Source organism: Cetorhinus maximus, unplaced genomic scaffold (genome assembly GCF_964194155.1).
Source record: "Cetorhinus maximus unplaced genomic scaffold, sCetMax3.hap1.1 HAP1_SCAFFOLD_1373, whole genome shotgun sequence".
Lineage (NCBI taxonomy): Eukaryota > Metazoa > Chordata > Chondrichthyes > Lamniformes > Cetorhinidae > Cetorhinus > Cetorhinus maximus.
This window is the reverse complement of record NW_027597314.1, coordinates 19,900-36,674: the sequence shown is the minus strand read 5'-3', so window position 1 is coordinate 36,674 and position 16,775 is coordinate 19,900. Positions and strand designations below refer to the sequence as shown.

At 52.1% G+C, this 16,775-nt stretch overlaps 1 protein-coding gene across 1 annotated transcript in view; it reads right to left on the bottom strand.

The window, feature by feature from the left end:
- The window catches only part of LOC144676128 (cytohesin-2-like), a gene marked incomplete at its 3' end in the record, with an annotated part of 57,550 nt that extends 49,926 nt beyond the window's left edge, over positions 1–7,624 (bottom strand). The window contains exon 1 of the mRNA XM_078536636.1: positions 7,550–7,624. Within this exon, the coding sequence (XP_078392762.1) occupies positions 7,550–7,568 (19 nt within the window). The remainder of the gene's footprint in view (positions 1–7,549) is intronic.
- Positions 7,625–16,775: the final 9,151 nt, after the last annotated feature.

Here is a 16,775-nt window from a genome sequence, read left to right as displayed (position 1 = left end):
TGTCCCCGCAAGCCCTGTACCCCAGTGTTATACAGTGACAGACCCGTCCCCACCAGTACTGCACGCCAGTGTTATACAGTGACAGACCTGTCCCCACCAGTACTGTACCGCAGTGTTATACAGTGACAGACCCGTCCCCACCAGTACTGCACGCCAGTGTTATACAGTGACAGACCTGTCCCCACCATTACTGTACCCCAGTGTTATACAGTAACAGACCTGTCCCCACCAGTACTGTATCCCAGTGTTATACAGTAACAGATCAATCCCCACCAGTACTGTGCCCCAGCGTTATATATTGACAGACACTTCCCCACCAGTACTGTACCCCAGTGTTGTATAGTGTTTGACCCGTCCCCACCAGTACTGTACCCCAGTGTTATACACTGACAGACACGCCCCCACCAGTACTGAAACTCAATGTTATACAGTGACAGACGCGTCCCCACCAGTACTGTACCCCAGTGTTATACAGTGACAGACCTGTCCCCACCAGTACTGTGCCCCAGCGTTATATATTGACAGACACTTCCCCACCAGTACTGTACCCCAGTGTTATACAGTGACAGACCCGTCCGCACCAGTACTGTGCCCTTGTGTAATACAGGGACAGACCCCTCCCCACCAGTACTGTACCCCAGTGTTATACAGTGACAGACCCGTCCGCACCAGTACTGTACCCCAGCGTTACACAGAGACAGACCTGTCCACACCAGTACTGTACCCCAGTGTTATATGCAGTGACACACCTGTCCCCACCAGTACTGTACCCCAGTGTTATACAGTGACAGACCGGTCCCCACCCGGACTGTGACGCAGTGTTGTACAGTGACAGACCCATCCACACCAATACTGTACCCCAGCGTTACACAGAGACAGACCTGTCCACACCAGTACTGTACCCCAGTGTTATATGCAGTGACACACCTGTCCCCACCAGTACTGTACCCCAGTGTTATACAGTGACAGACCTGTCCCCACCCGGACTGTGACGCAGTGTTGTACAGTGACAGACCCATCCACACCAATACTGTACCCCAGTGTTATACAGTGGCAGACCTGTCCCCACCAGTACTGTACCCCAGTGTTATACAGTGACAGACCCATCCCCACCAGTACTGTACCCTAGTGTTATACAGAGACAGACCCGTCGCCATCAGTACTGTACCCCAGTGTTATACAGTGACAGACCTTTCCGTACCAGTACTGTACCCCAGCATTAGACAGTGACACTCCTGTCCCCACCACTACTGTACCTCAGTGCTATACAGGGACTGACCTGTCCCCACCAGTACTGTACCCCAGTGTTATACAGTAACAGACCTGTCCCCACCAGTACCATACTCCAGTGTTATGCGGTGACAGACCTGTCCCCACCAGCACTGTATGGGTGTTATACATTGACAGACCCGTCCCCACCAGTGCTGTACCCCAGTGTCATTCAGTGACAGACCCGTCCCCACGAGAACTGTACCCCAGAGTTATACAGTGACACACCCGTCCCCAGCAGTACTGTACCCCAGTGTTATACAGTGGCAGACATGTCCCCACCACTATGTACCCCAGTGTTATACAGTGACAGACCGATCCCCACCAGTAATGTACCCCAGCATTAGTTAGTAACACTCCTGTCCCCTCTACCACTGTACCTCAGTGATATACAGGGACAGACCCGTCCCCACTAGTACTGTACCCCAGTGTTATACAGTGACAGACCCATCCACACCAGTACTGTATCCATGTTATACATTGACAGACCCATCCCCACCAGTGCTGTACCCCAGTGATATGCAGTGACAGACCCGTCCCCACGAGTACTGTACCCCAGAGTTATACAGTGACAGACCCGTCTCCAGCAGTACTGATCCACAGTGTTATACAGTGACGGACAAGTCCCCACCTGTACTGTACCCCAGTGTTATACAATGCCAGACCAGTCCCCAACAGTAGAGTACCCTAGTGTTTTACAGTGACAGAGCTGTCTCGACCAGTACTGTACCCCAGTGTTATACAGCGACAGACCACTCCCCACCAGTACTGTACCCCAGTGTTTTACAGTGACAGACCCGTCCCGACCAGTGTTGTACCCCGGTATTATACACTGACAGACCTGTCCGCACCAGTACTGTACCACAGTGTTATACAGTGACAGTCCCGTCCCAACAAGTACTGTACCCCAGTGTTATACAGTGACAGACCTGTTCCCACCAGTACTGTACCCCAGCGTTATACAGTGACAGACCCATCCCCACCAGTACTGTACCCCAGTGTTATACAGTGACAGACCTGTCCCCACCAGTACTGTACCCCAGTGTTATACAGTGACAGACCCGTCCCCACCAGTACTGTACCCCAGTGTTATACAGTGACAGACCCGTCCACAACAGTACTGCAATCCAGTGTTATACAGTGAGAGACCTGTCCCCACGAGTACTGTACCCCAGTGTTATACAGTGACAGACCCGTCCCCACCAGTACTGTACCCCAGTGTTATAGAGTGACAGACCTGTCCCCACCAGTACTGTACCCCAGTGATATACAGTGACAGACCAGTCCCCACCAGTACTGTACCCCAGTGTTACACAGTGACAGACCCAACCCCACCAGTGCTGTACCCCAGTGTTATACAGTGACAGACCTGTCCCCACCAGTACTGTACCCCAGTGTTATACAGTGACAGACCCAACCCCACCAGTACTGTACCCCAGTGTTATACAGTGACAGACCCAACCCCACCAGTACTGTACCCCAGTGTTATACAGTGGCAGACCTGTCCCAACCAGTACTGTACCCCAGTGTTATACGGTGACAGACCTGTCCCCACCAGTACTGTACCCCAGTGTTATACTGTAAAAGACCCGTCCCCACCAGTACTGTACCCCAGCGTTATACAGTGACAGACCCGTCCCGACCAGTGTTGTAACCCGGTATTATACAGTGACAGACCTGTCCCCACCAGTACGGTACCCCAGTGTTATACAGTGACAGTCCCGTCCCGACCAGTACTGTACCCCAGTGTTATACAGTGACAGACCTGTCCCCACCAGTACTGTACCCCAGTGTTATACAGTGGCAGACCTGTCCTCACCAGTACTGTACCCCAGTGTTATACAGTGACAGACCAGTCCCCACCAGTACTGTACCCCAGCGTTATACAGTGACAGACCCGTCCCCACCAGTACTGTACCCCAGCGTTATACAGTGACAGACCCGTCCCCACCAGTACTGTACCCCAGTGTTACACAGTGACAGACCCAACCCCACCAGTACTGTACCCCAGTGTTATACAGTGACAGAGCCAACCCCACCAGTACTGTACCCCAGTGTTATACAGTGGCAGACCTGTCCCCACCAGTACTGTACCCCAGTGTTATACAGTGACAGACCCGCCCCCACCAGTACTGTACCCCAGTGTTATACAGTGACAGACCTGTCCCCACTAGTACTGTACCCCTGTGTTATACAGCAACAGACCTGTCCTCACCAGTACTGTACCCCAGTGTTATACAGTGACAGACCCGTCCCCACCAGTACTGTACCCCAGTGTTATATACAGAGACAGACCTGTCCCCACCAGTACTGTGCCCCAGTGTTACACAGTGACAGACCCGTCCCCACCAATACTGTACCCCAGTGTTATACAGTGACAGGCCCATCCCCACCAGTACTGTACCCCAGTGTTATACATTGACAGACCAGTCCCCACCAGTACTGTACCCCAATGTTATACAGTGACAGACCCGTCCCCACCAGTACGGTACCCCAGTGTTATACAGTGACAGACCCGTCCCAACCAGTACTGTACCCCAGCGTTATACAGTGACAGACCTGTCCCCACCAGTACTGTACCCCAATGTTATACAGTGATAGACCCGTCCCGACCAGTGTTGTAACCCGGTATTATACAGTGACAGACCCGTCCCCACCAGTACTGTACCCCAGCGTTATACAGTGACAGACCTGTCCCCACCAGTACTGTACCCCAGTGTTATACAGTGACAGACCCGTCCCCACCAGTACTGTACCCCAGTGTTATACCGTGACAGACCCGTCCCCACCAGTACTGTACCTCAGTGTTATACAGTGACTGACCAGTCCCCACCAGTACTGTACCCATGTTATACTGTGACAGACCACTCCCCACCAGTACTGTACCCCAGTGTTTTACAGTGACAGACCCGTCCCGACCAGTGTTGTACCCCGGTATTATACACTGACAGACCTGTCCGCACCAGTACTGTACCACAGTGTTATACAGTGACAGTCCCGTCCCAACAAGTACTGTACCCCAGTGTTATACAGTGACAGACCTGTTCCCACCAGTACTGTACCCCAGCGTTATACAGTGACAGACCCATCCCCACCAGTACTGTACCCCAGTGTTATACAGTGACAAACCTGTCCCCACCAGTACTGTACCCCAGTGTTATACAGTGACAGACCCTTCCCCACCAGTACTGTACCCCAGTGTTATACAGTGACAGACCTGTCCCCACCAGTGCTGTACCCCAGTGTTATACAGTGACAGACCTGTCCCCACCAGTACTGTACCCTAGTGTTATACAGTGACAGACCTGTCCCCACCAGTACTGTACCCCAGTGTTATACAGTGACAGACCTGTCCCCACCAGTACTGTACCTCAGTGTTATACAGTGGCAGACCTGTCCCAACCAGTACTGTACCCCAGTGTTATACAGTGACAGACCAGTCCCCACCAGTACTGTACCCCAGTGTTATACAGTGACAGACCAGTCCCCACCAGTACTGTACCCCAGTGTTACACAGTGACAGACCCAACCCCACCAGTACTGTACCCCAGTGTTATACAGTGACAGACCCAACCCCACCAGTACTGTACCCCAGTGTTATACAGTGGCAGACCTGTCCCAACCAGTACTGTACCCCTGTGTTATACAGTGACAGACCAGTCACCACCAGTACTGTACCCCAGTGTTATACAGTGAGAGACCTGTCCCCACCAGTACTGTACCCCAGTGTTATACAGTGACAGACCCGTCCACAACAGTACTGCACTCCAGTGTTATACAGTGACAGACCTGTCCCCACCAGTACTGTACCCCAGTGTTATACAGTGACAGACCCGTCCCCACCAGTACTGTACCCCAGTGTTACACAGTGACAGACCCGTCCCCACCAGTACTGTACCCCAGTGTTATACAGTGACAGACCCAACCCCACCAGTACTGTACCCCAGTGTTATACAGTGACAGACCCAACCCCACCAGTACTGTACCCCAGTGTTATACAGCGGCAGACCTGTCCCAACCAGTACTGTACCCCAGTGTTATACAGTGACAGACCAGTCCCCACCAGTACTGTACCCCAGTGTTATACAGTGACAGACCAGTCCCCACCAGTACTGTACCCCAGTGTTACACAGTGACAGACCCAACCCCACCAGTACTGTACCCCAGTGTTATACAGTGACAGACCCAACCCCACCAGTACTGTACCCCAGTGTTATACAGTGGCAGACCTGTCCCAACCAGTACTGTACCCCAGTGTTATACAGTGACAGACCAGTCACCACCAGTACTGTACCCCAGTGTTATACAGTGACAGACCCATCCCCACCAGTACTGTACCCCAGTGTTATACAGTGAGAGACCCGTCCCCACCAGTACTGCACTCCAGTGTTATACAGTGACAGACCTGTCCCCACCAGTACTGTACCCCAGTGTTATACAGTGTCAGACCTATCCTCACCAGTACTGTAACCCAGTGATATACTGTGACAGACCCGTCCCCACCAGTACTGTACCCCAGTGTTACACAGTGACAGACCTGTCCCCACCAGTACTGTACCCCAGTGTTACACAGTGACAGACCCAACCCCACCAGTACTGTACCCCAGTGTTATACAGTGACAGACCCGTCCCCACCAGTACTGTACCCCAGTGTTATACAGTGGCAGACCTGTCCCCACCAGTACTGTACCCCAGTGTTACACAGTGACAGACCCGTCCCCACCAGTACTGTACCCCAGTGTTACACAGTGACAGACCCGTCCCCACCAGTACTGTACCCCAGTGTTATACAGTGACAGACCTGTCCCCACCAGTACTGTACCCCAGTGTTATACAGTGACAGACCCGTCCCCACCAGTACTGTACCCCAGTGTTATACAGTGACAGACCCGCCCCCACCAGTACTGTACCCCAGTGTTATACAGTGACAGACCCGTCCCCACCAGTACTGTACCCCAGTGTTATACAGTGACAGATCCATGTCGGGTGTTAATCCCCAGAAAGCAGTGGAGTCTGGCTCTCTCAATATAGTTAAGGCTGAGCTGCACGGATTTCTCATCGACAAGGGTGTCGAGGGGTACGGGCAGGACAGACCGGAGGGTCGGGCGGTACCATACTCACAGCAGCATGTCCTTACTGTCAGGGGGAGCAAGCTGGAGGGGCCGAGTGGCCAACCCCTGCTCCTGGCCTTCTGCTGTCTCCGTACTGTCACAGGCTCTCCATTTTGCCTTTAATTGTGCCCCCCTGCCCCACTCAACCACCACCCCGTCATCAATCTGTCGTGAATCCCCTCCCCCATTGACGTCAATGTGTCACCTGGAATCCCCTCCCCCATTGACGTCAATGTGTCCCCATGAATCCTCTCCCCCATTGACGTCAATGTGTCCCCATGAATCCTCTCCCCCATTGACGTCAATGTGTCCCCATGAATCCTCTCCCCCATTGACGTCAATGTGTCCCCATGAATCCCCTCCCCCATTGACGTCAATGTGTCACCTGGAATCCCCTCCCCCATTGACGTCAATGTGTCACCTGGAATCCCCTCCCCCATTGACGTCAATGTGTCACCAGGAATCCCCTCCCCCATTGACGTCAATGTGTCACCTGGAATCCCCTCCCCCATTGGCGTCAATGTGTCACCATGAATCCCCTCCCCCATTGGCGTCAATGTGTCACCATGAATCCCCTTCCCCATTGACGTCAATGTGTCACCAGGAATCCCCTCCCCCATTGGCGTCAATGTGTCACCAGGAATCCCCTCCCCCATTGACGTCAATGTGTCACCAGGAATCCCCTCCCCCATTGACGTCAAGGTGTCACCATGAATCCCCTCCCCCATTGGCGTCAATGTGTCACCATGAATCCCCTTCCCCATTGACGTCAATGTGTCACCATGAACCCCCTCACCCATTGTGGTCAATGGGTGTCACCGTGAACCCCCTCCCCCATTGTGGTCAATGGGTGTCACCGTGAACCCCTTCCCCCATTGTGGTCAATGGGTGTCACCGTGAACCCTCTCCCCCATTGTGGTCAATTGGTGTCACCGTGAACCCCCTCCCCCATTGTGGTCAATGGGTGTCACCGTGAACCCCTTCCCCCATTGTGGTCAATGGGTGTCACCGTGAACCCTCTCCCCCATTGTGGTCAATGGGTGTCACCGTGAATCCCCTCCCCCATTGTGGTCAATGGGTGTCACCGTGAATGCCCTCCCCCATTGTCCGCTCCCGTCATTTTCATTCCCCCCACCCCCCCGGACTCCGCCGCCGCCCCCATCACTCACTCAGCGCGCTCTCCTCCATGGCTCCGCCGACTTCGGCCCCTCTTCTCCTCCTGTCCGTCTGCGGCCCCGGCCGGCCGCTCCCTTCCCTCCCCACCCCTCCCCTCCCTCTCTCCCTCCTCCCCCGCCCCCCTCCCTCCGATCCGCCGCCGCGGAAATGGAAACGGAAACCGCCGAGCGGCCGCTGCTCTCGGCCACCGAAACCAGACGCTGAGGGAGGAGGGGTCGGAGGGGGAGGCGGAGCCGGGCCGGTGTGACGGACAACCTCCCCCTCCAACCGACGCCGGCCCGCTGGCCGGCCCGGCCAATCGGCGTCCGCGGCTGCCTGACTGCCCTCGGTGCGGACCAATCAACCGACGGGGCCCTCCGTAAGTCCCGCCTTCCGATCGACCCAACGGCCGGGAGCGTAGGGGTGGGCGGGGCTGCCGTGATTGACGCGCGCCATGGGCCAACCGCGGTCGGCGCCGCCGGACTGACGGCCGTTTGAGCCAATCGACCGCAGGACGCCGCCCTTTCCGGCCGCACGGACCGCAAACCGCCGCGGTTGCGCGAGCCCGGAGGCTCGGGTTTAGGGGTGGGCTATGTGGGTGGGGTGTAAAATGATTGACACGACGACTAGCCAATGGGCTCTGGGAACTCCTGATTGACATCCAGGCTGACCATTGACCTTGTCGAGCCCCTGACCCGCCGACGTTGACACCAAGCCAATCAAACGTCGAGTCGCCTCGCCTGCTGGGCACCGCCTCCCATTCAAGAGGGCGAGCCAATGGGGCGGCGAGGAGTGGGGTGGTGGGGGGGGCGGGATGAACTCCGGCGTCCAGTTAGGACGAGGAAGTCATCTTATTGACAGCAGGATCGACCAATCAGCGAGCAACTCTTCAATTGTCTTTAAAATTAGACCAACATGTCCCTGAGGACAATAATGTACAATGGATGTTACCTGCAGGATTTTTAAAATAGCTAAAATATACCTTTTAACATGGAATTTGCAAATTTATGGCATTTATCTGTAATTGATATGCATTATATCTAATATTTATTTGATAATTGGACATATATATGTTGGAATATTAAATATTTGCAAAAAAATCTGAAAATATACCTTTTAACATTGCAGAAAAAGAGACATGTCGAAGTTTTTCTGCCTGAACTCATCAGGACACTTTGCAAGAACACCAATCTAAGGGGGGAGGAAACAACGATTTATACCGCCGGTGAAGAGAGCGCCGATTGGTTGCCAAATGGGCTCTGATTGGTGGAGGCGTTGCCCCTTCCATTCCCCCCCGGGTTTTCGGGCGAGGTGACCTGATGAGTGTCAGACAAAAAAGTTCGACACTGTCTCTTCCCTTCAGCAATACTCAGGTTCTGCCCGACCGAACGGGCTATTTACATACATTTTGAGATGCAAGGTGTAAATTCATAGGATTTACCTGTGATTCCTGTGCAGAACATTTAATATTCAGAGGATAATTTTATATATTTTGGGGGGTGTGGTTGGCGATGGCACAGTGGTATTGTCGCTGGTCTGGTATTCCAGAGACCCTGGGTAATGCTCTGTTCGAATCTCGCCGAGGGCAGGCGGTGGAGTTCGAATTCAATTAAAAAAAACCTGGAATTCAAAAGTCTGATGACGCCCGTGGTCGATTGTCCTTCAGGGAATGGAAATCTGCCATCCTCACCCACCCCCCCCCCAGTCTGGCCTACACGTGACTCCACAGACCCACGAGCGATTGTGTTTGACTTTTAAAACGCCCTCTGAAGAAGGGCAATTAGGGATGGGCAATGAATGCTGGCCCAGCCAGCGACACCCACATCCCACGAACGCATACAAAAAAAAAATATACATTTTAAATGATCTTTTCAAATTAACAACAGACACTATCTCCGCGTTTTCGATCAAGCGAAAATGTGCATTTCAATATGCAATGTGCATATTTATAACGTTGCTCTGTAACTCACATGCATAATATCTAATATTCAGATAATTTTATATGCACGTGTATTAAATATTTGCAAAAATTTGAAAATTGGCAGTAATATCTACAGATGATTAATGCAGCCAATGTAAGATGCAACCTGCCAATTCCTAGGATTTATCTACGAACATCTACGAAATGGGAGCAGGAATAGGCCATTCAGCCCCTCGAGCCTGCCCTGCTGTTCAATAAGATCATGGCTGATCTGCATGTGTTCCACATTTCTATCTACCCCCCCCGATAACCTTAGATTCTTGTTTGGCAGGGGAATCGATCCACCTCCGCCTTAAAGATATTCACTGACCCCCCCACCTCCACCCTCTTCTGAGGCAGAGAGTTCCAAAGTCGCACAGCCCTCTGAGAGAGAAAGAAATTCTCCTCATCTCTGTCCTAAAAGGGTGACCCTTAACTTTAAACCAGTGCCCCCCTAGTTCTGGACTCAGCCACAAGAGGAAATATCCTTTCCACGTCCACCTTGTCCAGGCCGTTCAGGATCTGATGTACTTCAATCAACTCACCCCTCACTCCACTAAACTCTAGTGGAAACAAACCCAGTCTCTCCGACCTTTCCTCATAAAACGATTTTATACATATTAATAGGATAACTTTTTATATATTTAAAATATTAAGTATTTCCAATAAATTTTAAATTAACAGTAGATACTATCTCCACATTTTTTAATAAGACTAAAATGTATATTTTAATATGCAATGTGCATACTTAGAGCATTTATCTATAATTCACATGCACAATGTCTGATACTTAGATTATGATTTCATGCATTTGTTTAAAATATTAAATAGCGTTTGCACTAATCTATGTTTCTAATATCGAGAAACAGGAACACGTGTAGGCCATTCAGCCCCTCCATTCTGTTCTGTCATTCAGTGACTGAGGTACCATCTCACCCAATACACCCACCTTTCCCCCCGCCCTCCCATCCCTTAATACCTCAGGACAGTAAAAAAATCTACCAATGTACAATCTCGGGTTTAAAAATTAACAATTGTCGCAGTCTCCATCATACTGTTAAAAGTCAGCTTGCGGATACAGCAAGTAATGAGAAAGCCTTTATTGCGAGGGGGGGATGGAGTATAAGATTCGGGATGTCTCGCTACAACTGGACAGGGCATTGGGGAGACTGCACCTGGAGCACTGGGTACAGTTCTGGTCTCCTCACTAAGGGAGGGATAGACTTCCATTGGAGGCCGTTCAGGGAAGGTTCACTGGGCTGATTCCTGGGATGAAGGGGGTTTGTCTTATGAGGAAAGGTTGAGCAGGTTGGGCCCTGTATCCATTGGAGTTTAGAGGAATGAGCGGTGACCTTAGAGAAACAGGTAAGATCCTGAGGGAACTCCACAGGGCAGGTGCGAGGAGGATCGGTGGTGATCTTATTGAATATCAGATCGGTGGTGATCTTATTGAATGGCGGAGCAGGCCCGAGGGGCTGATAGGCGGAGCAGGCCCGAGGGGCTGATTGGTGGAGCAGGCCCGAGGGGCTGATTGGTGGAGCAGGCCCGAGGGGCTGATTGGTGGAGCAGGCCCGAGGGGCTGATTGGCGGAGCAGGCCCGAGGGGCTGATTGGTGGAGCAGGCCCGAGGGGCTGATAGGCGGAGCAGGCCCGAGGGGCTGATAGGCGGAGCAGGCCCGAGGGGCTGATTGGCGGAGCAGGCCCGAGGTGGATGTGGAGAGGATGTTTCCTCTTGTGGGAGAATCTAGAACGAGGGGGGTCACTGCTTAAAAATAAGGGGGTCGCCCTTTCAAGACAGAGATGAGGAGAAACTTTTCCTCTCAGAGGGTGTTGAGTGTTTGGAACTCCCTTCCTCAAAGGGCAGTGGAGTCTGAATATTGTTAAGGCCGAGCGAGATCGATTCTTGGTTAACAAGGGGGGGGTGAAAGGTTATCGTAGGGGGAGGCGGGAATGTGGGGCAGAGGTTACACTCAGGTCAGACGTGATCTTATGGAACAGCAGAGCAGGGCTTGAGGGGCCGAGTGGCCTACTCCTGTCCCTAATTCGGATGCTCGTGTGGATGATGGACCAGACTTTCCTGCGCCCCTCCTGACTCTCTGGACTCCGGGAGGTACGAAGCAGCCAATCTCCAGCACGCCCGCTGTGTGTGTAATCCTGGAGGACAGTCAAAGGGGAACATTCGAAAAGGATTGTTTCTTTTTAAATTTCCTGTGAACGTTTCTCTGTACCAGACATAAAAATATTCAACACGGGGTTAAAAAAGACGGGTCAGGAATCACCCATTTGGGTCATGAGTCCTTTTGGCTTTCTAGTTGACAGTGTGTCACAAGGACGCATGTGTTGGCTGACCTGTGGGGGCATTGCCCTTGTTCAAGTCAACCACATTGCTCGGGGGGCGGGGGGTCTGGAATTACCTGTTGGGTTAGAAACAGAGAGAGAGACAGAGAGAAAGAGGGACAGGGAGAGAGAGAGAGAGAGAGAGGGAAAGAGAGAGAGACAGGGAGAGAGAGACAGACAGTGAGAGAGAAAGAGGGACAGGGAGAGAGAGACAGACAGTGAGAGAGAGAGAGAGAAAGAGGGACAGGGAAAGAGAGAGAGGGGCAGAGAGAGAAAGAAAGAGAGAGAGACAGACAGTGAGAGAGAGAGACAGAGCGAGAGAGAGAAAGAGGGACAGGGAGAGAGAGAGAGAGAGAGGCAGAGAGAGAGACAGGGAGAGAGAGAGACAAACAGTGAGAGAGAGAGAGAGAGGGACAGGGAGAGAGAGGGGCAGAGAAAGAAAGAAAGAGAGACAGACAGTGAGAGAGAGAGAAAGAGGGACAGGGAAAGAGAGAGAGGGGCAGAGAGAGAAAGAAAGAGAGAGAGATAGGGAGAGAGAGACAGACAGAGAGAGAGAGAGAGAAAGAGAGAGACAGGGAGAGAGAGAGAGACAGAGAGAGAGAGAGAGAGACAGAGAGAAAGAGGGACAGGGAGAGAGAAAGAAAGAGAGAGAGAGAGAAAGAAAGAGAGAGAGACAGGGAGAGAAAGACAGACAGTGAGAGAGACAGAGAGAGAGAGAAAGAGGGACAGGGAGAGAGAGAGGGGGGCAGAGAGAGAAAGAAAGAGAGAGAGACAGGGAGAGAGAGACAGACAGTGAGAGAGAGAGACAGAGAGAAAGAGGGACAGGGAGAGAGAGAGAGGGGCAGAGAGAGAAGGAAAGAGAGAGAGACAGGGAGAGAGAGACAGACAGTGAGAGAGAGACAGAGAGAGAGAAAGAGGGACAGGGAAAGAGAGAGAGGGGCAGAGAGAGAAAGAAAGAGAGAGACAGGGAGAGAGAGACAGGCAGTGAGAGAGAGACAGAGAGATAGAGAGAGAAAGAGGGACAGGGAGAGAGAGAGAGAGGGAAAGAGAGAGAGAGAGAGACAGGGAGAGAAAGAGAGACAGGGAGAGAGACAGACAGAGAGAGAGAGAGACAGAGAGAGAGAGAAAGAGGGATAGGGAGAGAGAGATAGAGAGACAGAGAGAGACAGAGGCAGAGGAAGAGAGAGAGAGGTAGAGAGGCAGAGAGAGAAAGAGAGAGACAGAGAGAGAGGTAGAGAGGCAGAGAGAGAAAGAGAGAGAGAGAGAGAGAGGTAGAGAGGCAGAGAGAGAAAGAGAGAGACAGAGAGAGAGGTAGAGAGGCAGAGAGAGAAAGAGAGAGAGAGAGAGAGAGGTAGAGAGGCAGAGAGAGAAAGAGAGAGACAGAGAGAGAGGTAGAGAGGCAGAGAGAGAAAGAGAGAGAGAGAGAGCAGGTTCTTTTCCCATTGGTGAATCTGATGGGTTTTTACAAGAATTGGCGATGGTTTTGTCAGATGTTTTTAACTGAGTTCCGATTTCACCGTCTGCAGTGGTGGGATTTGAACCCGGGTCCCCAGAGCGTGGCCCTGCGCTCTCTGGACCACCAGTGCGGTGACCGGTACCCGCTATTCCGCCACCTCCCTCCCTCCCCCTGGGTCCGAACCTCCAGGAACGCGCTCAGTCGCAGTTGGCAGCGCTAAGCGGTGGTGAAGAGTGCGATGTCCGGCCTACACATGACTCCAGACCACCTCCACCGCCAAGGGCGGGGTGACTCTTAACCGCCACCTGACACGGCCCTAAGCAAGACGCTCGGTCCAGGGGCAATTAGGGAGGGGCTACAAACACTAGCCTGGCGCGTGACGTCTATAGCTTCCCCCCTCCAATGACTCCAGGGGTGACTTTGCAACAGGCCTTGTGCTGCTGAAGAACAACTTCTTACCCCTTCCCCGCCTTGTACTCGAATCGATTGCTCATCGTGCGCTCTGAGTTACTTTCATAATCATCCAAATCATTTTGACATCATTCCACGTGCTCTGGAGATCTCTGCGCTCCCCTGATCCCAACCTCTCGAGCATCCCCTGATTCCCATCGCTCCACCATTGGCGGCCAGGCCTTCAGCTGCCTGGGGGGTTGGGGGGGGTTCCCTCAGCTCTGGAATTCCCTCCCTAAACCCCTCTCCCCTAAACACCGCCTCTCTATCTCTCTCTCTCCCTCTCCCTCTCTCTCTCCCTATCTCTCCCTATCTCTCTTTTTCTCTCTCTCTCTCTCTCTCTCTCTGTCTCTCTCTCTTTCTCCCTATCTCTCTTTCTCTCTGTCTCTCTCTCTCCCGCTCTCTCCCTATCTCTCTCTGTCTCTCTCTCTCCCTGTCACCTCTTTCTCTCTGTCTCTCTCTCTCTGTTTCTCTCTCTCCCCGCTCCCTCTCTCTGCCTCTCTCTCTCTCTCTCTTTCTCACTCCCTCTCTCTGTCTCTCTCTCTCTCACTCCCTCTCTCTGTCTCTCTCTCTCTCTGTTTCTCTCTCTCTCTCTCTGTCTCTCTCTCTGTCTGTCTGTCTCTCCCTCTCTGTCTCTCCCCCTGTCTCTCTCTCCATCTCTTTCTTTCTGTCTTTCTCCCTCTCTCTCTCCCCTCTAAATCAGTCCTTAACACCCCCTCTCTCTCACTCCTTAACTCCTCTCTGTCTCTCCATCTCCATTTCCCTTTCTCTCTATGTCTCCTATAAGTCTCCTTAACACCTTTCTCTCCCTCCCCCTCTCTCTAACTCCTCCTATAAGTCGCTCCTGAACACCTCTCTCTCTCTGTCTCTCCCTCTGTCTCTTTCTCTCTCCTTTAAGTTGCTCCTTAACATCTCTCTCACTCTCTTTCTCTCCCCCCTCTCTCCTCATTTAAGTTGCTCCTTAAACCACCCTGTCTCTCTTTCTCTCCTTCTGTCTCTGTCTCTCTTTCACTCTCTCCCTCTCTCTCCTTTAAAACGCTCCTTAAAACCTCTCTCTTTGACAGAGTTTTTGGTCACTTGTTCCTCATAACTCCCCCCCACCGTGACCTGGGATTGGAGTTTCATTCCGTGACACTCTTATGAAGTTCCTTAAGGACATGTTCCTTTGTTAAAGGCGCTATAAAAATGCAAGCGAGTAAGTATTGAACAATTGTTCTTGTCAACAAAGATTTCAGGTTTCTGTGTCACATTATATCAGTTCAGGATGGCACATGCTGCATTACAGTCAAGGGCACACATTTCAGGTAGTCACTGATTTAATCTGCAAGATGTGACAGTCAGTTTGTACAGAGCAAGTTCTCTGTTAGTGTCTCTCAATACTCGTCTGTTTCTCCGTCTCTCTCTGTCCCTCTCTCTGTCTCTCTCTCTCTCTTTGACTCTCACTCTGTCTCTCTCTTTCTCTCTGTCTCTGTCTCTCTCTCTCTATCTCGCTGTCTCTGTCTCTCTTTCTTTCTGTCTCTCTCTCTCTCTTTGATTGTCTCTCTCTCTCTGTCTCTCCCTCTCTCCTTGCCTCTCTCTCTTGCTGCCTCTCTCTGTCTGTCTGTCTCTCTCCCTGTCTCCCTCTCTCCCTGCCTCTCTCTCTCACTGCCTTTCTCTGCCTCTCTCTCTTCCTGCTCTCTGTCTTACTCTCTACCTCTCTGTCACTCTCTCTGTCTCTCCCTCTCTGTCGCTCTCTCTCTCTGCCTCTTTCTGTTTTTGTCTCTCCCCCCTCTTGCTCTCTGTCTCTCCTCCTTTAAGTCACTGCTTAACACCTCTCTGTCTCTCTCTCTGTCTCTGTCTCTGTGTCTATCTGTCCCTCTCTCGCATGCTCTCTCCTATAACTCGCTCCTTAACACGTCTCTTTCTCTCTCTCTCTCTCTCTCCTCCTTGTTGTCACGCCTTAACACCTCCCTGTCTGTCTCCCTATCTCTCTCTGTCTCTCTCTCCTCCTTTAAGATGAATCTTAAAAACTCCCTGTCTCTCTCTTTTTGTCTCTGCTTCTCTCGCTGTCTCTGTCTCTCTCTCTCTGTCTGTATCTCTCACTGTGTCTCCATCTCTTGTCTCTGTCTCGCCCTCTTTCTCAATCCCTCTTTCTAAATCTTTCTCTCTCTATCACTCTCTAGTTTTACTCTCTCTCCCTGTGTCTCACTCTCTCTCCGTGTCTCTCTCTCTATCTGTCTCTTTCACAATCCCTTTCTCTCTGTCTCTCCCTCTCTCTCTGCCTCTCTGTCTCTCTCCCTTCTCTGGTTCTGCCTCTGTCTCTTTCTCAATCCCCCTCACTCACTCTGTCTCTGTCTCCTTCTCTCCCTCTCTGGCCTCTCTGCCTCTCGCTCCCTCCCTCTCTCTGTCTCTCTCCTTGTCTCTGTGTCTCTCCCTCCCTCTCTCTCTCTCTGTCTCTCTCTCTGCCTCTGCCTCGGTTTCTCTCTCTCTCTCTGTATCTCTCTGTATCTATCTCTCCCTACCTGTCTACCCCCTCTCTCTCTCTCTCTCTCCCTGTCCCTATCTCTCTCCCTCCCTCTCTCTCTCTGTCCCTCTCTCTGTCTCTCTCTCTCTGCCTCTGTCTGTGCTTCTCTCTCTCTCTGTATATCTCTCTCTCCCTACCTGTCTCCCCCTCTCTCTCTCTCCCTGTCCCTGTCTCTCTCCCTCCCTCTCTCTCTCTGCCTCTGTCACTGTTTCTCTCTCTCTCTCTCTGTATCTCTCTCCCCCCTTATCTGTCTCCCTGCCTCTGTCTCTATCCCTAAGTCTCTCTCTCTGCCTCTCTCTGTCTCAGTCTCTCTCTCTCTGTCTCTCCCTCTCCCCATCACTCTCCCCAGCTCCCTTTCTCTCTCTCTCTTGTCACCCTGTGACACACGACAGGTAAACACAATACCCAGGGGCTGGGGGAGGTGAGACTGTGACACTGCAGTGCATCCCCTGCTTTTGCCATTGGATAATATGGGTTGCAGTTGAACAATCTCCTGGGTTTTGCCAGGTAACAGGCTCTGAATTTGTCAGCAGGG